This window comes from Delphinapterus leucas, chromosome 1 (genome assembly GCF_059928025.1).
Source record: "Delphinapterus leucas isolate spDelLeu-1000000601 "Yukka" chromosome 1, BTC_Dleu_Yukka2, whole genome shotgun sequence".
NCBI classification, from domain to species: Eukaryota; Metazoa; Chordata; class Mammalia; order Artiodactyla; family Monodontidae; genus Delphinapterus; species Delphinapterus leucas.
In genome coordinates this window covers 62566297-62590996 of record NC_143129.1, presented here as the reverse complement: position 1 = coordinate 62590996, position 24700 = coordinate 62566297, and the positions used below count along the sequence as shown (strand labels likewise).

The 24700-nt window shown below is 38.6% G+C and overlaps 1 protein-coding gene across 2 annotated transcripts in view; it reads right to left on the bottom strand.

Annotated features, from left to right (window-relative positions):
- Positions 1-24700, bottom strand: part of TNFSF18 (TNF superfamily member 18) — a 121646-nt gene that overhangs the window by 11141 nt on the left and 85805 nt on the right. For both annotated transcript variants that reach the window (XM_089911030.1, XM_089911034.1), the window contains exon 4: positions 1-24700. This exon is cut by the window's left edge and continues 11141 nt beyond it. In XM_089911030.1, coding sequence (XP_089767156.1) covers positions 24354-24700 — 347 coding nt within the window. In that variant the 3' untranslated portion in view covers positions 1-24353.

Here is a 24700-nt window from a genome sequence, read left to right as displayed (position 1 = left end):
GTGTCTTGGCCTGTTTCTCCCTGGGTTTATCCTTTATGGGACTCTCTGTGCTTCCTGGACTTGATTATTTCCTTTCCCATATTAAGGAAATTTTCAACTATAATCTTGTCAAATATTTTCTCAGTCCCTTTCTTTTTCTCTTCTTTTTCTGGGACACCCTATAATTCGACTGTTGGTGTGTTTAATGTTGTCCCAGAGGTCTCTGAGACTGTCCTCAATTCTTTTCATTCTTTTTTCTTTATTCTGTTCTGCAGTAGTAATTTCCACCATATAATCTTCCAGGTCACATATCCATTCTTCTGCCTCAGTTATTCTGCTATTGATACTTCTGGAGAATTGTTAACTTCATTTATTGTGTTGTTCATCATTGTTTGTTTGCTCTTTAGTTCTTCTAGATCCTTGCTAAACGTTTCTTGTATTTTCTCCGTTCTGTTTCCGAGATTTTGGATCATCTTTACTATCATTAGTCTGAATTCTTTTTCAGGTAGACTGACTATTTTCCTCTTCATTTGTTAGGTCTGGTGGGATTTTACCTTACTCCTTCATCTGCTGTGTGTTACTCTGTCTTCTCATTTTGCCTAACTTACTGTGTTTGGGGTCTCCTTTTCACAGGCTGCAGGTTCGCAGTTCCTGTTGTTTTTGGTATCTGCCCCCAGTGGGTAAGGTTGGTTCAGTGGGTTGTGTAGGGTTCCTGTTGGAGGGGACTGGTGTCTGGGTTCTGGTGGATGAGGCTAGATCTTGTCTTTCTGGTGGCCAGAACCGCATCCGGTGGTGTGTTTTGGGGTGTCTGTGAACTTATTATGATTTTAGGCAGCCTCTCTGCTAATGTGTGGGGTTGTGTTCCTGTCTTGCTAGTTGTTTGGCATGGGGTGTCCAGCACTGGAGCTTGCTGGTCGTTGGGTGAAACTGGGTCTTAGCGTTGAGATGGAGATCTCTGGGAGAGCTCTCACTGATTGATATTACGTGGGGCCTAGAGGTCTCTGGTGGCCCAGTGTCCTGAACTCAGCTCTTCCACCTCAGAAGCTCAGGCCTGACACCCAGCCAGAGCACCAAGACTCTCTTAGCCACACAGCTCAGAAGGGAGGAAAAAAAGAAAGAAAAATAAAATAATACAAAATAGAATAGAATAATATATTAAAATAAAAAATGAAAAAATATTAAAATAAAAAAATTTAAACAGTAATTAAAAAGGAGCAACCAAACCAATAAACAAATCCACCAATGATAACAAGCGCTAAAATACTATAGTAAAATAAACATAAAATTCATAAACTAGTCTGTTGCACACAGCAAACCCCAAGTCTACAGTTGCTCCCAAAGTTCATGGCCTCAATTTTGGGATGATTCATTGTCTATTCAGGTATTCCACAGATGCAGGGTACATCAAGGTGATTGGGGAGATTTAATCCACTGCTCATGAGGCTGCACGGAAAAATTTCCCTTTCTCTTCTTTGGTCGCACAGCTCCTGGGGTTCAGCTTTGGATTTGGCCCCACCTCTGCACGTAGGTCACCCTCTGGCACCTGCTCTTCACCCAGACAGGAGGGGGTTAAAGGAGCAGCTGTTAGGGGGCTCTGGCTCACTCAGGCCTGGAGGGAGGAAGGGGTACAGAATGCAGGGCGACCCTGCAGCTGCAGAGGCCAGAATGATGTTGCAACAGCCTGAGGCGCACAGTGTGTCCTCCTGGGGAAGCTGTCCCTGGATCATGGGACCCTGGCAGTGGCGGGCTGCACAGGCTCCCAGGACGGGGAGGCGTGGATAGTGACCTGTGCTTGCACACAGGCTTCTTGGTGGCTGCAGCAGCAACGTTAGCATCTCATGCCCATCTCTGGGGTCCAAGCTGATAGTCATGGCTTGTGCCCATCTCTGAAGTTTGTTTAGGTGGTACTCTGAGCCTCCTCTCCTCACGCACCCCGAAACAATGGTCTGTTGCCTGTAAGCAGGTCCAGGCATTTTCCCGGACTCCTTCCCAGCTAGTTGTGGCGCATTAGCCCCTTCAGGCTGTGTTCACGCAGCCAACCCCAGTCCTCTCCCTGGGATCTGACCTCCAAAGCCCAAGCCTCAGCTCCCAGCCTCCACCCACCCCGGCAGGTGAGCAGACAAACCTCTCGGGCTGGTGAGTGCTGGTCGGCACCGATCCTCCATGCAGGAATCTCTCCGCTTTGCCCTCTGCACCCCTGTTGCTGCGCTCTCCTCCATGGCTCTGAAGCTTCCCCCCCGCCCATCCCCCCATCTCTACCAGTGAAGGGGCTTCCTAGTGTGTGGAAACTTTTCCTCCTTTGCAGCTCCCTCCCTGTGGTGCAGGTCCCGTCTCTATTTTTTGTCTCTGTTTTTTCTTTTTTCTTTTACCCTACCCCAGTACATGGGGATTTTCTTGCCTTTTGGAAAGTCTGAGGTCTTCTGCCATAGTTCAGTAGGTGTTCTGTAGGAGTTGTTCCACATGTAGATATATTTTTGATGTATTTGTGGGGAGGAAGGTGATCTCCACGTCTTACTCCTCTGCCATCTTGAAGGTCCTTCCCAAGAGTGGATCTTAGAAGTTCTCATCATAGGAAAAAATTTTTCTAACTATGTACAGTGACAGATGTCAACTAGACTTATTGTGGTGATCATTTTGCACTATATACAAGTATCAAAACATTATGCTGTAGACCTGAAACAAATTTTGTATTATATGTCAATTATATCTCAATTTAAAAAGATTAAGGGAGTGAGATACACAGGAAGTTATAATGAAATGCTCCGGTAAGCAAGAAGGCTCAGAAAAAGACCTATGTGCATTTTTTTTTTAAAGTAATTCAGTGAGGAAGGCAGAATAATTCTTTATTTATTTTATTTATTTTTGGCTGTGTTGGGTCTTCGTTTCTGTGCGAGGGCTTTCTCTAGTTGTGGCAAGCGGGGGCCACTCTTCATCGCGGTGCGTGGGCCTCTCACTATCGCGGCCTCTCTTGTTGCGGAGCACAGGCTCCAGACGCACAGGCTCAGTAGTTGTGGCTCACGGGCCCAGTTGCTCCGTGGCATGTGGGATCTTCCCGGACCAGGGCTCGAACCCGTGTCCTCCGCACCAGCAGGCAGACTCTCAACCACTGCGCCACCAGGGAAGCCCTATGTGCATATTTTTAAAGCCCAAGTACCAAAGCCAATCCTACTCATTGCCCTCTCCCTGGCTACTTAATCTAATAATAACATTCCCGAAAAGTTTTGTCTTTTTATTACTTGGTCTATCTGTAGTGGGACACTTCCCTGTTGGACCCAATTCACTTATCTTCATCTTTGAGATGATGTTAAGATAATGTTAAGAATTGTTAAGTCACATATCCTTGCAATACGAAAGACAACATAGAAAATAAATTCTGGCTAATGAATATACTCTTCTCCATTCCTGTGAAAAGGGGAGGTGCTCATATGTAATAAATGGGTATGGAAAGGTCTCCAGAATTTGAAGTGAGATGAGTCAGACTATTTTCTTTCATCATTGCAGCAAACAAAATGGAAGGTTCTCAGATCATCATTTTCCATTAGGACATCATCAACATTTCATCAAAAAGTAGACACCTTTTACAAGCACTGGCAAGAAAACTAAGCCACCTAATACTTTTTCCCCATGCCACCAACCCAACAAAAAATGGGGTGATGGGGCTTTTCTTAGGTATTTCAAGGGATTATTGAGCCAGATACCCTGAATATCCCATCTCAAAGTGTTTCAGGACCTCCTACACCTATAGGTACAGATTCTTCTACTCCTGCTATGGAAAAGTAGACAATAAATCTATGCCTTTAACAGGCCATAGAAAAAGGCTATTGGAAAGAAAATTCGTTTATTTGCAGATGCTGCAAAGCTGGGCAGTAGAACTCATCCAGAAGCTTCATTCAGTACTCTAAATAGGGACTTCCCTGGTGGCACAGTGGTTAAGAATCCCCTTAAGCAATGCAGGGGACACGGGTTTGAGCCCTGGTCCAGGAAGATTCTGCATGCCGCAGAGCAACTAAGCCCGTGCACCACAACTACTGAGCCTGTGTCCTAGAGCCCGTGAGCCACAACTACTGAGCCCACATGCCTAGAGCTGGTGCTCCACAACAAGAGAAGCCACCGCAGTGAGAAGCCTGTGCACCGCAACAAAGAGTAGCCACTGCTCACCACAACTAGAGAAAGCCCACGAGCAGCAACGAAGACCCAATGCAGCCAAAAATAAATAAATTTATTTAAAAAAAATACTCTAAATATCCTCAACATACTCAAGAACTGGGCCAAGACCAATAGTGTGAAATTTAACTGGCACAAAGATTAATTCCTAGGGGTGGGGATTAAGAGGTACAAACTACTATGTATAAGATAAATAAGCTATAAGAATATATTGTACAGCACAGGGAATGTAGCCAATATTTTATAATAACTCTAAATGGAGTATAATCTATAAGAATTTTGAATTACTATGTTGTACACCTGAAACTTATATAATATTGTAAATTAACTATACTTAAGGTTTTTTTTTAAAGATTAATTTTTGCATCTAGGTTAAATATCACGAGTGCATATGAAAAAAGTAGAGGTGAAGATCTGGGTTTTTTAGCTGACCACAAGTTTAAGATGAGCCAGCATAGCTAATAACAACCTCTAATGCCACTTTAGGCATACTAGAGAAGTGTTTTCACTGAGAGACCAAAGTATCTCCCTATACCCTTTACAGATCAGCCCCATTCTGAAGTGCTTTATTCCAGTTTAAGTGTAACAACTCTACTGTGTGCAAGCACAGGGCAGCCATGATCAGATTTACATACAAATTTACAGTATGCAAGTCTTTGACACACACTCTGATGCTGATTTTGATCCCCATAATCATCCTATGAGATAAATGTTATGATACCAGTCTTAATAGATTGCAGTGATGAAATTGAGTGACATTAAGTGCCTTGATCAAAGTAGCATGGTTAATAAGTGGCAGAGCCAGGTCATTGACTCCTAGACCTTCATTCTTTCATCTGTATCATCCTGTGACAACTGGGATATTTGACCAGGGGAGACAAGATTTGGTGGTTCATGTTTATACTCTTCAAACATTGGAAGGACCATCATATGAGAAAGCTATTAGACTTACTATTTGTTTTAATTTTATTGAAGTATAGTTGATTTACAATATTGTGTTAGTTTTAGGTGTACAGCAAAGTAATTTATTTATATATACATACATATATTCTTTTTTAGATTATTTTCCATTATAGCTTATTATAAGATATTGAGTATAGTTTCACGTGTTATATAGTAGGTCCTTGTGGGTTATCTTTTTTTTTTAATTTTTATTGAAGTATAGTTGATTTACAATGTTGTGTTAGTTTCAGATATACAGCAAAGTGAATCAGTTTTATATATATGATCCACTCTTTTTCTTTTTTAGAATGTTTTCCCGTATAGGCCACTACAGAGCACTGAGTAGAATTCCCTGTGCTATACAGCAGGTTCTTACTAGTTAGCTATTTTATATATAGTAGTGTGTCTATGTTAATCCCAAACTCCTCTCTACCCCCTTTCTCCTTTGGTAACCGTAAGTTTGTTTTCGAAGTCTGTGAGTCTGTTTCTGTTTTGTAAATAAGTTCATTTGTATAATTTTTTCTAGATTCCACATTTAAGAGGTATATTATATTCGTCTTTCTCTGTCTGACTTACTTCACTTAGTGTGATAATCACTAGGTCCATTCATATAGACTTACTCTTAAATGAGACAGCGGATAGATATTAAGAGAACCAGGTATCAGCAAAGGTTGGGTGACTGTTACTAAAGGAGTAGAAAGCTGAAGAATGAGAATGTAAGACAGAGCTGATATAACTAAAAGGAGTCAGTAGACTAAACTGAAGTTCCTAATAAATCTTAGATTTTTTTTAAGCTTCAGAGAAAATTCCTGAACAAGAGTATATAAATTTTTCCTTTACTCTCATTTTTTTAAAATAAACCTCTATTTTTACTATGAAAGCACAGGAAAAAAGAGAGGGAGGATGCATTAACAATGACACTGGAAAAGGAACCACTGATAGTGCCATCTGCTTAAAACTGTAGTATCATATCTACAAAGCCTTTTATGGAACATGCCAATTATTCCCACTCTGTGTGAATTAAAAACAGGGAGTAAAGGATGAGAGGCTAATCTTTCCCAAGATAATGTTTGGATCTAATGGTGCTATATCCTTCCACACTCTTCAAATTCATTCTAATCCTTCAAAATATCATATAAAATGCCAAGTCGGTGTTTGCTCTCTCTACCTAACCCCAGTAATGGAGGATGTCAAGAAGTGAGAGAGTGGCATTGACATATATACACTACCAAATGTAAAACAGATAGCTAGTGGGAAACAGCCACACAGCACAGGGAGATCAGCTCCGTGCTTTGTGACCACCTAGAGGGGTGGGATAGGGAGGGGGTGGGAGGGAGGCTCAAGAGGGAGAGGATATGGGGATATATGTATATGTATAGCTGATCCACTTTGTTATACAGCAGAAACTAACACAACAATGTAAAGCAATTATACTCCAATAAAGATGTTAAAAAAAGAAAAGAAAGTAGAGAAATATACCGAACTAGCAGTCAGAAACTTTGCTTCTAATTCCAGGTCTGCTGTGTACTGCCTGACTGGCCTTGGGCCAGTGGGGCTATTGAAGCCTGTGGCACCTCATATAGAATTTATGAGCATATATCGTGTAATATGGTTTAAGAGTACATGCTTTACTTAGCATCAGACAGACCTGATTTTCAGCAATTCTCTGCCACTTAGAAGTGTCTCACCTTGAGCATTTTACTACGTTCCTCTAACTTCAGTCCCTTCATGTGCTAAAGTTACAAGTATGAAAATGCATGTGATATAGTTATATAAATTACCAATGAAGGGGGTCACTGGTCATAATCTCTATATTTTGGGGAAAGCAGATTTCAAAAGCTTCAAACAAAGTTAGATGGAATGCAATAAAGTGCAGTTGGAAGAGAGAGTGTGAGTGGATCAAGAAAGATGGAAGCTAACAAAAAGACATTCCTGACACTGCAGTAGCATATCACTCAGTTGAGTAAGGAAAGAAGGGCATATAGAAGGATATATGTGGCTCACAAATAGCCTTTCTAATATTTATACGCTGTAGGCTCAGACGTAACAGCGTATAAATAAAAGATGAGAGACGGGGCACATAACCAAGACAATTTTACTTTTTTTTTTCTTTAGCTGCACCGTGCAGCTTGCAGGATCTTAGTTCCCCAACCAGGGATCAAACCCAGGCCCACAGCAGTGAAAGCGCCGAATCCTAACCAGTGGAATTCCCTTTTTTGTACACATTTTTTTCCCAAGATAATTTTAAAACAGTGGCACAGACCTCCCAGAATAGAGTCGTGAGAGCCCAGAATGAACTAAAGTGTGTGACAAAAAATTCCAAAGCAAGAAAAATGACTACTTTGTGTTTTTGGTTTTTGTTTGTTTAAAGAAGACTAAGAAGGAAAGAATAAGAGCCTGATTTCTTGGGGATAATAGTGTCATGATAACTTTTATGGTAGAGAAACCTGAGTTTCTCACGATCTGTCTTGCTTTCCTCCAATTTCTCTCAATAATATTTATTGAACACTTGCTACGTGTCAGGTCTCGTGTACCAAATGTTGAGCCTTTCATAATAAGGAGATATAACCTCTTCTATCAAGATGTTGACAGTCCAATAAGAAGATAGGCATGCAAATAAATAAATGTAAAATATAAAATATACTAATTTATATTAATAGAGGTTAGTTCAAAACCCAGGGTAAATATAACCAAAAAAAACAAAATTCAAGTACACAGAAGGCTTTGATATACACATGGAAGAGGAACTATGCTAGACACTAGGAAAACAAAGAAAAGCATATTCCCATTCTCAAGGAGGTTACAGTAGATAAGGGAAAATAGATGTTTATACAAATATTATAATAGTATATATATACTGTATATAATATACAGTGTGTCTATATATGCTATATATACTTTAATAACTATATATACATATATATATATACACTATAATAACAAATATATATCCAGTATCATATTGCTTAGGTGATTACGAGAAGGCAGAGAGGCCCCAGTGAGGAAAATACTTGAACTAGTTTTGAAGGCTGGTTTTTTGGCTTTCATAAATGATTTCTGTGTTTTTTTAAACATCCTTATTGGAGTATAATTACTTTACAATGGTGTGTTAGTTTCTGCTTTATAACAAAGAGAATCAGCTATACATATACATATGTTCCAATAGCTCCTCCCTCTTGCGTCTCCCTCCCGTCCTTCCTATCCCACCCCACCAGATGGTCACAAAGCACGGAGCTGATCTCCCTGGGTTATGCGGCTACTTCCCACTGCCTATCTATTTTACATTTGGTAGTATTTATTAGTCCATGCCACTCTCTCAGTTTGTCCCAGCTTACCCTTCCCCCTCCCCGTGTCCTCAAGTCCATTCTCTACGTCTGTGTCTTTATTCCTGTCCTGCCCCTAGGTTCTTGAGAACCGTTTTTTTTTTTTTTTAGATTCCATATATATGTGTTAGCATATGGTATTTGTTTTTCTCTTTCTGACTTACTTCACTCTGTATGACAGACTCTAGGTCCATCCACCTCACTACAAATAACTCAATTTTGTTTCTTTTTATGGCTGAGTAATATTCCATTGTATATATGGGCCACATCTTCTTTATTCATTCATCCGATGATGGACACTTAGGTTGTTTCCATCTCTGGGCTATTGTAAATAGAACTGCAATGAACATTTTGGTACATGACTCTTTTTGAATTATGGTTTTCTCAGGGTATATGCCCAGTAGTGGGATTGCTGGGTCATATGGTAGTTCTATTTTTAGTTTTTTAAGGAACCTCCATACTGTTCTCCATAGTGGCTGTATCAATTTACATTCCCAGCAGCAGTGCAAGAGGGTTCCCTTTCCTCCACACCCTCTCCAGCATTTATTGATTGTAGATTTTTTGATGATGGCCATTCTGACTGGTGTGAGGTGATACCTCATTGTAGTTTTGATTTGTATTTCTCTAATGATTAGTGATGTTGAGCATTCTTTCATGTGTTTGTTGGCTACCTGTATATCTTCTTTGGAGAAATGTCTATTTAGTTCTTCTGCCCATTTTTGAATTGGGTTGTTTGTTTTTATGATATTGAGCTGCATGAGCTGCTTGTAAATTTTGGAGATTAATCCTTTATCAGTTGCTTCATTTGCAAATATTTTCTCCCATTCTGTGGGTTGTCTTTTCATCTTGTTTATGGTTTCCTTTGCTGGGCAAAAGCTTTTAAGCTTCGTTAGGTCCCATTTGTTTATTTTTGTTTTTATCTCCATTCCTCTAGGAGGTGGGTCAAAAAGGATCTTGCTGTGATTTATGTCATAGAGTGTTATGCCTCTGTTTTCCTCAAAGAGCTTTATAGTGTCTGGCCTTACATTTAGGTCTTTAATCCATTTTGAGTTTATTTGTGTGTATGTGTTAGGGAGTGTTCTAATTTCATTCTTTAACATGTAGCTGTCCAGTTTTCCCAGCATCATTTATTGAAGAGGCTGTCTTTTCTCCTTTCTTGTGTATTCTTGCCTCCTTTATCAAAAATAAGGTGACCTTGTGTGCATGGGTTTATCTCTGGGTTTTCTATCTTGTTCCATTGATCAATATTTCTGTTTTTGTGCCAGTACCATACTGTCTTGATTACTGTAGCTTTGTAGTATAGTCTGAAGTCAGGGGTTCTGATTCCTCCAGCTCCATTTTTCTTTCTAAAGATTGCTTTGGCTATTCGGGGTCTTTTGTGTTTCCATACAAAGTGTGAAAGTTTTTGTTCTAGTTCTGTTAAAAATGCCATTGGTAGTTTGATAGGGATTGCACTGAATCTGTAGATTGCTTTGGGTAGTATAGTCATTTTCACAGTGTTGATTCTTCCAATCCAAGAACATGGTATATCTCTCCATTTGTTTGTATCATCTTTAATTTCTTTCACCAGTGTCTTATTGTTTGCTTCATACAGGTCTTTTGTCTCCTTAGGTAGGTTTATTCCTAGGTATTTTATTCTTTTTGTTGCAGTGGTAAATGGGAGTGTTTCCTTAATTTCTCTTTCATATTTTTCATCATTAGTGTATAGGAATGCAAGAAATTTCTGTGCATTAATTTTGTATCCTGCTACCTTACCAAATTCATTGCTTAGCTCTAGTAGTTTTCTGGTAGCATCTTTAGGATTCTCTGTGTATAGTATCATGTCATCTGCAAACAATGATGGTTTTACGTCTTCTTTTCTGATTTGGATTCCTTTTATTTCTTTTTCTTCTCTGATTGCACTGGCTAAAACTTCCAAAACTATGTTGAATTATAGTGGTGAGTGTGGACAACCTTGTCTTATTCCTGATCTTAGTGAAAATGGTTTCAGTTTTTCACCATTGAGAATGATGTTGGCTGTGGGTTTGTCATATATGGCCTTTGTTATGTTGAGGTAAGTTCCCTCTATGCCTACTTTCTGGAGGGTTTTTATCATAAATGGGTGTTGAATTTTGTCGAAAGCTTTTTCTGCACCTATTGAGATGATCATATGGTTTTTCTCCTTCAATTTGTTAATATGGTGTATCACATCAATTGATTGGCGTATATTGAAGAATCCTTGCATTCCTTGGATAAACCCCACTTGATCATGGTGTATGATCCTTTTAATGTGCTGTTGGATTCCGTTTGCTAGTCTTTTGTTGAGGATTTTTGCTTCTGTGTTCATCAGTGATATTGGCCTGTAGTTTTCTTTTTTTGTGACACCTTTGTCTGGTTTTGGTATCAGGGTGATGGTGGCCTTGAAGAATGAGTTTGGGAGTGTTCCTGCCTGTGCTATATTTTGGAAGAGTTTAATACTATAGGTGTTAGCTCCTCTCTAAATGTTTGATAGAATTTGCCTGTGAAGCCATCTGGTCCTGGGCTTTTCTTTGTTGGAAGATTTTTAATCACAGTTTCAAATTCAGTGCTTGTGATTGATCTGTTTATATTTTCTATTTCTTCCTGGTTTAGTCTCGGGAGGTTGTGCTTTTCTAAGAATTTGTCCATTTCTTCCAGGTTGTCCATTTTATTGGCATAGAGTTGCTTGTAGTAATCTCTCATGATCCTTTGTATTTCTGGAGTGTCAGTTGTTACTTTTCCTTTTTCATTTCTAATTCTGTTGATTTGTGTCTTCTCCCTTTTTTTCTTGATGAGTCTGGTTAATGGTTTATCAATTTTGTTTATCTTGTCAAAGAACCAGCTTTTATTGATCTTTGCTATGCCTGCAGGTGACCCCGCGGTAAAGGAATAAATGCTTGCTGGTGTCCAGGAGTAGTCTGCTGGTTTTTGGATAGTTGTTACCACTGGTCCTCTACAGTTTGGGAAATTCTGACCTGTATTCAAGCTCATTGACTCTTTCCTCAGCTGTGACCAGCCTATGGTTGAGCTCATCCAAGGTGTTTACAACTGCCCATTTCCCTCTAAGCACTGCTTTCACTGTACCCAGTAAATTCTGCCGTGTTGCTCACAGGGTCTTGGTGCTCTGGCCAGGTGTCAGGCTTGTTAAATGATTTTGAAGAAATACTTTTGTAAAATTTTTATTGAAATATAGTTGATTTTGGTGAACTATATGGTGATTATATGCAGATGACATGATACTGTATATAGAAAACCCTAAAGACTCCTCACAAAAACTACTAGTACTGATAAATGAATTCAGCAAGGTAGCAGGATACAAGATTAACATACAGAAATCTGTTACATTTCTTTACACTAGCAATAAAAACATCAGAAAGGGAAAGTAAAAAAACAATTTCTTTTAAAATCACATTAAAAAATATCTAGGAATAATCCTGACCAAGGAGGTGAAAGAATTATATGCTGGGAACTATAAAACATCAAAAAAGGAAACTGAAGATGATTCAAAGAAATGTAAAGATATCCCATGCTCTTGGATTGGAAGAATTAATATTGTTAAAATGGCCATACTACCCAAAGCAATCTACAGATTTAATGCAATCTCTGTCAAATTACCCATGACATTTTTCAGAGAACTAGAAGAAATATTCCTAAAATTTATACAGAACCATAAAATTTATGGAATTAATAAATTTTAGGGAATTATAAAAGAATTGCCAAAGTAATCCTGAGGAAAAAGAACAAAGCTGGAAGCATAACCCTCCCAGACTTCAGACAATACTACAAACCTACAGTAGTCAAAACAGTGTGGTATTGGCACGAAAACAGACATATGGATCAACGGAACAGAATAGACAGCCTAGGAATAAATCCACACATCTACAGTCAATTAATCTTCATTAAAGAAGGCAAGAATATACAATGGAGAAAAGACAATCTCTTCAATTGGTATTGGGAAAACTGGACAGCCACATGTAAATCAATGAAATTACAACACTCCCTCACACCATACACAAAAATAAACTCAAACTGGCTTAAAGACGTAAATAAAGGACACAACACCATAAAACCCCTAGAAGAGAACATAGGCAAAACATTCTGACATAAATCATACCAATGTTTTCTTAGGGCAGTCTCCCAAGGCAATAGAAATAAAAGCAAAAATAAACAAATGGGACCTAATCAAACTTATAAGCTTTTTCACAGCAAAGGAAACCATAAACAAAATGAAAAGACAACCTACGGACTGGGAGAAAACATTTGCAAATTATGTGACCAACAAGGGCTTAATTTCAAAAATACACAAACAGCTTATACAACTTAATAACAAACAAACCCAAACAACCCAATCAAAAAACGGGCAGAAGACTTAAATAGACATTTCTTCAAAAAGACATAGAGATGGCCAACCGGCACATGAAAAGATGCTTAACATCACTAATTATTAGAGAAATGCAAATCAAAACTACAATGAGGTACAACCTCACACCGGTCAGAATGGCATCATTCTTCCAATCCAAGAGCATGGGATATCTTTACATTTCTTTGAATCATCTTCAGTTTCCTTTTTTCATGTTTTATAGTTCCCAGCATATAATTCTTTCACCTCCTTGGTCAGGATTATTCCTAGATATTTTTTAATGTGATTTTACAAGAAATTGTTTTTTTACTTTCCCTTTCTGATATTTTTATTGTGTAAAGAAATGCAACAGATTTCTGTATGTTAATCTTGTATCCTGCTACCTTGCTGAATTCGTTTATCAGTACTAGTAGTTTTTGTGAGGAGTCTTTAGGGTTTTCTGTATACAGTATCATGTCATCTGCATATAATCACCATTTTACCTCTTCCCTTCCAATTTGGATGACTTTTATTTCTTTTTCTTGCCTGATTGCTAGCTAGGACTACCAATGCTATGCTGAATAGAAGTGGTGCGAATGGACATCCTTGTCTGATTCCAGGTTTTAGTAGGAAGGCTTGACGAAATATTTTGTTATGTTATTTAAACTACCAAAATTTCAAAGTGCGTCTGATTATTTTAGTGAAAATAATTCTATCCATTTGTTGCTAAAACGGAGTATCTAAAATACTTAGATGGTTGTTTCAGTCATAACTAAAATCATTGTTGTTATAACCATGTCTTCTTCAAGATGCATGTTTTCTTACTATTGCTTTTCTGTCTGAGCTCCTCTCCTCTCTGTTGCTTCTGCCACTATAGATCACGCCTCACTGGGGCTATCTCATTAGCCTTTTAGGTGGTCTTGCTCTGCCCCTCCCACCCACCTTTCACCATGCTACCTGAACTACCTTAGCTACCTTCTCTGAAAAAGGTCCCATCAAGCCATACATTTCTAAAATAAAAAAACAAAAAGCCCCTAAATAGTAAAGCAGAGATTCCTTGAAATAGCACTACAACTGCTTGGGATTTGGTTTCCTTTTTGTTCAGTGTCAGCTCCCGTCTCTTATCTCCACCTATCACCTTCACCAAGCAGGGGACCACACACACTGTCTTCCACACCCTGTGCCTTTGCTCACACTTCACCCTCTGCCTGTAGGCCTGCCTCTACTCTTTCATCACACATCAATTAAAATTCTTCCCCCTTCTCTCATTTGGCTAGAATGTGTTATCCTTTATTATAGCCCTATGCTTATCATAGCACTTGCTTCATTCGTTATTGTACTGGATGATCTAATTGAAAAAAGAACTAGGCTGGGATTCGGACAATCCAGATTTGAATTCCTGAATTACTTCTTAACCTCACTGTGTCTCAGCTTCCCCATTTGTAAATGACAGATTGGGGATTGATTATCTTTGTATAAGGTACCTTTTAGCTCTATAATTCTGTGAATCCATCTATCTCTCTTACTAGATATAGCTTCTTAAATCACAATGTCTTACAAAGTTTCACATTGTCTATAGCACCTAACTGCACTTTGTACCTAGAAAAACCTTGACATATATTTGTGGAATAAATGAATGAATTAGTGAATGAATAATTAGATCTTTATATACGATAAAATCACTATTATGTTTGCAATTTAAATAAAATGTATTTAAATAAAGTGTATTCTCCATTTAACTATGTTTCTAGAGAAGATCTAAGACAAGGCAGCTAGTAAGAATAAGCCACAGAGATTAAAGCTTTTCAATATTCATCATTCCAAGCAGCATTCACATATCAATATGCAAATATATAAAGTCTGAAGAAGCTGAATATGTACTTAGTTGCTAGAAGGAACTCACTGAAACTAAAAAAGATATTTAAGATAGAGAAAGGCTGCCTAACAAAACTAATTATAAACTGATAATAACACAAAAATAATTGGCATCTATTTAACTTTCTACTGCCAGACACTGAGGTGAGTTTTTTGTGTGTGTGCATTCTTTTATTTTAATCCTTAAATGATACTATGCAGTAGAAATAATTATTATTTCTTTACAGATGAGAACACCTGGACCCAGAGAAGTTACGCAAAGTGCTCAAGCTCACACAAAGTGTAAGTAGCAGAGTGAGGATTTAAATTCAGGTCTATCTAAATCTAAACCCATCTCTGAACCACAGTACTCATTTGCCTCCCCTGTGATGATACAGCCTAGAAAATAACAGATGTTTTTTAAAACATCTTCAAAAGACAACTTAGTTGATGGACCTTACTTTGTTGAAAGGAAACAGATCCACTTACACTAACTCAAGGAGAAAAAATGGTTTGTTAAAATGATTTACAAGGCCTAGAACAGGAACTGAAATTAGATCAGAAACTGAAGCATCTCTGGGCATTGACTGTTTTCAACTTTTTCTTTCCAACAAGTTTCATGGTCTCTCCCTCCCTCCCTCCCTCCCTCCCTCCCTCCTGTTCATGGCAGCACCTGCTTTTCCTTTTACATTAGCTCTATTCTTCCTGTCAACAGTTCCATGGCATCATTTAACTTCTCCACTGCTAAATGGTGCTTTTTCCTTGTATGTTCTAGATCAAATTCCTACGAAAGGGCATTGGATTTGCCCAGCTCATTTTATTGCACAAGGCTTGCTTCTGCTGGGAAGAGGGTACCCTGACTGACCAACATTAACATGTAGTCTGCTTACCAGATAGATGCCTCTTTCTTTCCCTTTGCCCTGAGATTACCCACCCTCTACCATTCCACAACTCTTTTTTCTTCACAAACAAGTTTCTACAAAAAGTAGTATAACATATTGTTTCAGGTTCCATTAACTCCTCATCTGGCGCTATTCTTCCCATTTGTTCTTCAGTCCTTGAAATCTGGATTCTTCTCCCATTACGCCATTGAAAATGACCTTGCTGTTGACACCAGCAACTACTTGCCAGTGGAGTCTAATGAGCAATTATCAATCCTCGTAGTATTTGACTTCTTGCAGCCTCTAACATCACTGACCACACCCTCATTCTCAGTCTTTTAGGCCTGCTTCTCTTCCAGTTGACCTCCTTTGTCTCTGGCTGTTCCTCTATAGGATTCCTTTGCTATGCCTGTCTTCAACTGTTGGTGCTCCCTGGGTCTCAGTCGTTTGCTCCCTCTCTAAACCCTCTCTATAGTTATTTTATCCACATCATTGACTTTACTCTAAAGGCTGTTGACTTTCAAATATTAATCCCATCTCATGTGACTCTTCCTGAGTTCCAGCTATATACTAGTAATGCCCACTGGGATATTCTACAGACATCTCAAATCATACATTTATAAAACTGAACTCATTATCTCATCCATCCCAAACTTTCTCTAGTTCCTCCTTCCATATCCCCTACCATGAAAGCATCACCATCTTCCTCACTTTGTCGAGCAAGGTCCTTCCTTCTTCTTTATCCCTCACCTTAACTTGATCACCTTACTAGTTAAGACTCTGTTTTCAATTAGGAGAAGAAAACTTAAGGTAGCTGAGTGGGGTAAAGTAAAAGGGAATTTGTCATAGAGCTGCAGTGATTCTTACAGAATCCAGGGGTAAGGACATAGCTGGGCCTCATGGGTCAAGAGCAGTTCAGTGGAGTTTCTTTCCATTTCTCATTTCTGCTTCTCTCTGCGTACCCCTTTCATTCTTCTGTCTCAGCCAGATTGGGTCTCTCTGCTTCTCAGTCCACACTATAGGAGGAAGATGGGCTATCACATAGCTGTCAAATTTTTATCTTCTCCAGTCAAGAGATCATGCCAGGGCAGTTAATTCCAGACAAGTCAACACTGGCTAAGAGAATGGGCTCACATGGTGAAAATGAGGCTGCTGAAACCCACCCCTGTGGTTAAGGAAGTCTGATAAGGAAACCATTATGACTTTGGCAGAAACCCCGGTGGTACCTACCACAATCACTACAGTCTGGTGAGTCTATGTCATAAATTTTTCTCTCAGTCTCATCACCAATGCCATTGTCCTTGTTCAGGTTCTCCTTCATCTCTTCCATGGACTAATTTACTCACGTTAATTATCATATATGCAGTCCTCTGATCATTTGTTTACATACATGTTTCTCAGCTAAATTCTAAACTGCTTGAGGACAGGCATTATATCGTTTCATTTAGTTTCCCCTCTGGTATAATTTCTGAGATATACTTGGCCTCAGGAAATATTTGTTCAATAAGTGAAAGAGGCATTTTGTATCTTAGGCCATTATTCATTTGAATCCCCTACCTAACCACCCTGACTTGGATTCCATGCCTGCCAATAACCTTCTGGTTATAATTTGAATTACCATACAATGCTTCCTTCAGGAAGAGAACGTACTGACCAATAAACTTCTACCTTAGTTTAAATCTTACTCTCTTATGAGTTTGGTTATGCAGTCCCTGAGAGATGTATAAACTCTAAGACTTTGTAAAAATTCAGTTTCTAGGCCTAAAAACCTGGATCCTGGACTTCAGACATGGTAATTTCACCCCTCTGAAATAACCACTCTGAAAAGCCTTGTTGAGGAAGCAACTCACCACTTAAGGTGGCATCTGTCAATGTCTGTGCCCAGAAACCACAGTTCATGTTTCCAAAAATATTCGTGTGAAGTAGTTAATAACAAATCAAGGTTCTAGAGATTTATAATGCCTTTGCAGAGGAAAAATGTGTGGATTCTAAAATCTCACATATTACTGAACTCTTTATTGCTCAATAGAAATATGTGAGAAAAAATTCCCATAGAGATATGGCTTCAAGTTCATGAGAGATCAGTTTTCCTGAACGTGTTTGCCAAAAAGGATGATACGTAACATAAAAAACATGCTTCTAAGAGCCATTTTTTTGAGAAGATACACATGGCTGTTTCTAATAAATATATTTAGTAAAGGCCAAAGGCACAAGCTTACCTTAAAATTTGGTGAAAGCATTACTATAGTAAAGCAAGCTAATGTGCTCTAGAATACTGCTTCCTAGGAAAACAAGGATAATGAAATGACTTTCATGATGATGATGGTGGTGTGTGGTAGCCAGTTTTTTTAAAATTTTTTATTGAAGTATAGTTGATGTACAATATTAAATAAGTTATAGGTATATAGCACAGTGATTCACAATTTTTAAAAGTTATGCTCCATGTATAGTTATTATAAAATATTGGCTATGTTCCCTGTGCTATATACAATACATCCTTGTAGATTATTTTATAGATAATAGTTTGTACCTCTTAATCCCCTACCCCTAGATTCTTAGGAAGCTAAGGGGACACACCTGAGGAGGTATGGTGGCATCAGACCCTCTAATTGCTTAATAACAAGACACATCAGCAAGCACTTACTCAACAAGCAATCTGTGTTCGTTGATTATGTGCCAGGCTAGCAATAGAGCTGGGGACACAGCAGTCACAGCCCTTGCTCTCCAGTTAGCATGGTAATCATGGAGGTAATCGCCCATGACTGCCATCTGGGCACCAAGCATCCCTCGGGGCATGGGAGCTACACAAGCCACATAAACCAGGTTCTTTGCATATTGTGGACCAAGCAGAGATGACCAGTCACATGTCATTTTGCTTCTCTTTCTTACTGTGGTAGCCAGTTTTATGGAGCACTTGTTATACACATAAATACTTAGAATTTTCCATGCATTGTTTTACTTAGAGTTTTTAAAAACCTAGAGGAATGGACATTAGACTATTTTGAGAGGTTGTTTGCAACATATGTATCTCATATCTCGCTGGTCATTCTAACCAAGAACCAGCATCCCATCTTTTTTGTTCATTCATTTCAATATTTGTTGAGCTCTTTCAATTCCAAGCACTATTTTAGGTGCTGGTGATACAGCATTGAATAAACAAAGTGCTTTTATCTTGGGGCTTACCTTTTCTTGGGGAGGAAAGAGAATAAGATAGATGTTAAATTAACAGGTCAACTTGAGAAGTGGCAGTTTAAAAACTTAGGAATAAATCCAACTCTTTAATAAAAATGAAATCAATGGCAGCCACCATTTTAGTATCACTACGTATCAGAAACCTTTCATATATTAATTGGTATTTTAAACTTATTTTATTTTATTCCTGGATTCAACCAATATTAAGCTCCAACTATGCATCAGACATTGGATAAACAAAACAAACAAGAAACTGAGTCTCAGAGAGGGCAAGTAATTTGTGCAAGACCCAAATAAGTGATAAACAGCAAAACTGGGATTTTGAAAAAGTATATCTGACTTCAAAAGTAGAAGCAGAGTAACTAGTTATGAAGCTATTGAAATAATCTTGGTCCACAAACAAGAGCCATAGCAGAAAAGAGGTCAGATTCTCTTTGAAGGTAAAGACAATGTGATTTCCTTAAATGGGTGAAAAACAGAAGTCAAGAATGACTCTATGACTCAAAGGTTTTTGGCTCATGCAATATGATTGAAATGAGGAGGGCTTCAAGAAAAGCTGGTTTGAGGAAACATTAAAAGATTCACTTTGGGAAAGTTGAATTTAAGATGTCCATTGTACCTCCAATGTGAAATTATTGACTAGACAAGTGAATTTACAAGTCTGAAATAAAGGAGAACAACTTGGGCTAGAGATAAAAATTTGAGAGTTGACAGCATACAGGTAAATAATGTAATATTGATTGTGGCAAGGCTCATATGCCATAGATTGCCAGCATTCAAGTGGCAAAGTTGTCACTAGGTTATGAAAAGTGAAGAGCATGACCTTTTTTCAGACTCAAATAGAAGATAGAAGGCCATTTGCTTTTGTGATGAGAGACGGATTATGGTAAGTCTCATGGACAACACTAACTTTGGTTTTTTGTTCTGCTTTTTAAATTTTGTTTATTTGTTTAGAAGCTTTGATTGTCTTTAAATACTTGGAGAAATATTCAGCTGAGATTCAAAGTTGCATGCCATGAAGCAGTGGTTCTTAAACTGTAGTGTACATAAGAATCACCTATGGGTCAGAGCTCATTAAAAATTTGATTCCTAGGCCTCACTCCTAGAAACATTTATTCATTGGAATATGAGTGGGGCCTGGGGATCTTTTTTTTTTTCCCAAGCGTACTAGGTGAATCTGATATAGAGTCCATAGGCCTCAGTTTGAAAAACTCCACTATTGATCACCGAACAAATTGTTTTGTCTTAGTAGTGTAAAGATAGTTGCTTCTTGGTGCATCTGCCCAGCAAGGCTTAAACCAAATAGGATTTTGTCCTGTTCTAGAAATGCAAGACAAGGTAGTTTATTGACTATTTACCCTATTGCAAGTTAATTTACAAGGTTCTTTTCTTTTCCATAATTACTTTAACAATGTTCCTGAGAACAGGGTGCTTTTTTTTTTAAACTTTTATTGGAGTATAGTTGCTTTACAGTGTTGTGTTGGTTTCTGTGGTACAGCAAAGTGAATCAGTTATATGTATACATATATCTACTCTTTTTTAGATTTCCTTCCCATTTAGGTCACCAAAGATCACTGAGTAGGGTTCCCTGTGCTAAACAATAGGTTCACATTAGTTATCTATTTTATACATAGTAGTGTATATATGTCAATCCTCATCTCCCAATTCGTCCCACATCTCCCCGCCGCCCTTGGTAGCCATTAGTTTGGAGAACAGGTTTTGATGGGGAAGAAGGACAGTGCTTGAGAACTGTAGGTGATGGGATGGGAGACAGTAAAAAAAGGAGCCTGAAGGCTGCCCATTGGATTCTGTCATGCAGAGTACACATGATAACGTTAAATTCACACCAACACTCATATCTGTGATGCACTTGTTTGTTCATTCAACAGACAATAAGAGCCAAGGTCCAGGCACTGTCAGACCCTAGACTCTGGCCACCAGATTCCTCTCAGAGACTAGCCCATTAGATAAGAGGTTCAACCTGAAAGCAGGTAGGGAAGATGAGGAGGCTCTCTACATCTTCCATTCTAAGAAACTTAAATTCACCAGTACACCTCAGTCCAACTCAGACTCTGTATTGAGGCCCTGTGTGAAAAACATCTCTGCTCCACCCTCCCCCCCACCCTGCCCCACATGGTGTCCCTGGACAACACCAAAGCTGGGTGGAAACAATCACCCTGAAGGCTGAAAACAGAGATTCCCACCCTGATTATGCAATTGAAGCAATGAGAAAGTTGGTTTAATCTAATGGGCCCTAAAAAATGAATTTTCATTTTTCTATTGCCCAACGCTTTCTGAGTTCTTTGAGCAGGTCACATAAACCCTGTAGTCTACTTTCCCAAGCAATATAATGAGATTCACCAATACTGCTATGTGTCTTGGAGCGATCGTGTGGAACTCCTTAAAGCTGTTAACTGCTGATAGAAATCAGTAGATGATTAAAATAAAATGAATGGAAGAGTCTGCATTTTGCTATCTAGAGCATTCATTGTGGATATGTAGACAGAGTCTGCTTAGAGCCCAGCACTGTGTGTTTAAAAAAAAAATTGAACTAGTTCCTTCATGCTACTTTAATTTTTCTTGACTATCAAGAAATTGAAAAAAATGTTTTATATTCATTTCTAACAATTTTCTTAAGTCTAACTTTTCAGAACAGTGAACCCTCCTACACTGTTGGTGGGAATGTAAATTGGTGCAGCCACTATGGAGAACAGTATGGAGGTTCCTCAAAAAAACTAAAAATAGAACTACCATATGATCCAGCAATCCCTCTCCTGGGTATATATCCAAAGAAACAAAAACACTAATTGAAAACATACATGCACCCCAGTGTTCATAGCATTATTTACAATAGCCAGGATATGGAAGCGACTCAAGTGTCCATCAACAGATAAGTGGATAAAGATGTAATTTAGATATACAATGGAATATTACTGACATAAAAAAGGATGAAATAATGCCATTTGAAACAATGTAGATAGACCATTATGCTTAGTGAAATAAGTCAGAGAAAGCCAAATACTGTATGTTGTCACTCACATGTAAAATCTAAAAAATAAAGCAAACATATAACGAAACAGAAGCAGACTCACAGATACAGAGAACAAACTATTGGTTACCAGTGGGGAGAGGGAAGGGGGAGGAGCAAGATAGGGGTAGGGGATTAAGAGGTACAAACTACTATGTATAAAATAAATAAGCTACAAGGTACAAACTACTATGTATAAAATAAGCTACAAGGATATATTGTACAGCACAGGGAATATAACCAATATTTTATAATAACTTTAAATGGAGTATAATGTATAAAAATTCTGAATCACTATGTTGTATACCTAAAACTAATACAACATTGTAAATCAACTATACCTCAATTTAAAAACTTCTAAAAATAAATTTAAAAAGCAGTGTTTCATATGGGCCAGAATTTCTTTGATGCACCCTCATATTCTCTGGATCAAAAACTCTAGTCTGATAACCCACAGATAAATCAGCTACAGATGACTTACCAACATATACTTTATTATAGGTTTAAAATGTAAACAACTATTTGAAGAAACAAGGAAACAGTATACATTGAAAGCGAAACCTGAAATTACAACACTAGGGAAATTTAAAGGTCATCTGTCGGTAGCTGTCTTTCTGGTTGCAACTGCAGAGACCTCTGCTTACCCTGAGAAATCACTGATGTGTGGGGCTTTTGCTAGGAGTATGACAATTTCACTTTCTCCCTTGTCCGCCTTGATTGTCCCAGGAATGACGCAGAAGCCAAGAGGAGTTATTAAGAAGGAGAGTTTTACAAGCAGTGGTGTACTGGTGAATGGGTTTTCCAAAAAGAAAAGCCCTGATCTGTAGCATTTGCCAGTTCCCATGGTATAAATAGTCCCACCATGGCCAGTTTCAAGGATAACTGTATTTAACAACCAGATTGTGCAATTTGTGAAAATTTAACAATCACTTCTTATGAACTAGTACTGGTCCACTCCAGCACACTACTGCTTATAACTCAACAACAATCAATATCACCAAGTTTCCATAAATATAAGTCATATAACTTTAATCTCCTGAGAAAATATACATATGCAAGAGGAGTCAGGCATCCAAGCCTTTGGCCCTAAGCTAACTCAGCAGACATCTTTTAAAAAAAAATTACTAAGAAGCACCGTGGCCTCAGGCTTAGTCTGCTCCCAGGCAGTTTTTCTTGCTCACAATACAAATATTTTTAAATTAGCTTTATACGGTGATACTGTTAATTAACAATGTAGCCTTTTACAAATATCCATAAATATTTTAACTTGGGTTATCATGTAATCACGTTACATACCTTTCAACAAGAACCCATAAGCAGCTAGTTAATTTTGCAGAGTCCAAAGCTTTAGCAGACTGTCATAGAATTGAGTGCTATTCATTCTTTTTGCAAGTTAACACATTTGAGACCAAGACCGGCTCTTCAAAGTGAGGAAGGGGATTTGGTTGAAGTCAGTCCTGAACACGCTGTGCTCCCTGCTCCAGGCAAGGAAAGGAAAAGTTTGCTGAGAAAGGAAAGAATTGGTGTAGCTTCCCTCTAACTAACTATGCTTGGGCTAAAAGGGAATATACCGCCTGAAAAATCAAATCTCCTAACTTTATAGACTTCTAATATGATAGCAGAAATACCAACCCTAGAGCTAGAACAGTGTGATACAGTGGGAAGCCCAGGGCCCCTTGTTAACCACTAGTTCTGTGGGTTGAAACAAGTTACCTATGTTCCATCTGCCTCCAAATTCTCATTGTTAAAACTGTGCCAAAAATACCTGCTCCATTAACTTCATAGAGTTGTCATGTGATATATGAAAGCACTTTGCAAACTGTGCAGAGCTAGCTAAAAATATGAAATCATTACATGACGAAATACAGTAATGGTAATATCAATTTCTGGGGTAAATCTTATGATTGGTAATGATTACTCTTTCTTTACTACTGACAATGTTTAGACACGTACACAAGTTCTCTTGAAGTCCTATGTGAAGGTTCAGAATGACCGTTTTGACCAGCTAGTTTTATAAAGCGTCCTGAGTATGATAAAATCAAGGAAAGTTCCCGAATAAAGTGCGTTCCATTCCAATGCCACCTGTGCCTCTGTCCCAACAGTTCTCAAGAGTGTTCTCTATCCTCTAATGCCATCAAATCTAAAGTGGTGTATTGCTGGCCTATCTGTGGCCACCCTCCAAGTCTGACTACTTTTCATTAGGAGGGTCTCAGAAGATGGGAATATGGGAAGAATGAAGTCAAGAAATCCACGGTCCAAGAGTATGAGAACAAGGCCAGGCTACTGCCCTGGATCTTTTTTCATACCAGATAAGGCTCCCATGGGAATAAGAGTTCATTTTTCCACCCAGGGATTCAAGGATTAGACAAAGACACTTTGAGAAGATTCTGTCCTCTAGCCACCCGTATTCATTTTATCATGAACTAGTAAAGTGCCTTTGCTGACCTAACGTCAAGGGTACCAAATGTCTTTGGTCCTCCCTCTGAGTCTTATTCAGACAGGCATAAGAAATGAAAATCCACATGCAGAGGAGTTATGTTTGTGTTGATCTGTATGCCCAGATGAACTGTAGGCATTGAGAATCTTCCTCCTCCATCCTACCCACTGGCATCTCTGCATGTGCTGAAGAGGACAGAGGAGACCAAATCGAGTCTCTAGCAGATGAACTGGGGATTTGCTAGCAAATAGATCCCCCAGTATGTGTTATTTTTTAGAACCTGATGTTCAGCGTTGAATATCAAGTCTATTACATCTCCAGCATGGAATTCATAAGCCCCTCCTACGTTCTGGATTGTAGAGTTGTTCGTTAGAGCTTGTATGGGGTCTTCATTCTTACGTAGCAGCACCTCAAAAGGAGCTCGCCCCTTGTAGGCTGTATTGGGAGCCACTTGGCCGTAAATTAAATACAAACCATTCTGAAGTATTTTCAGCCTCCAATCAGCTGTCTTATTCACACAAGAAGGCTCAGGAGAGGGCATTTGCCATTTTGAAGGTAATGGTC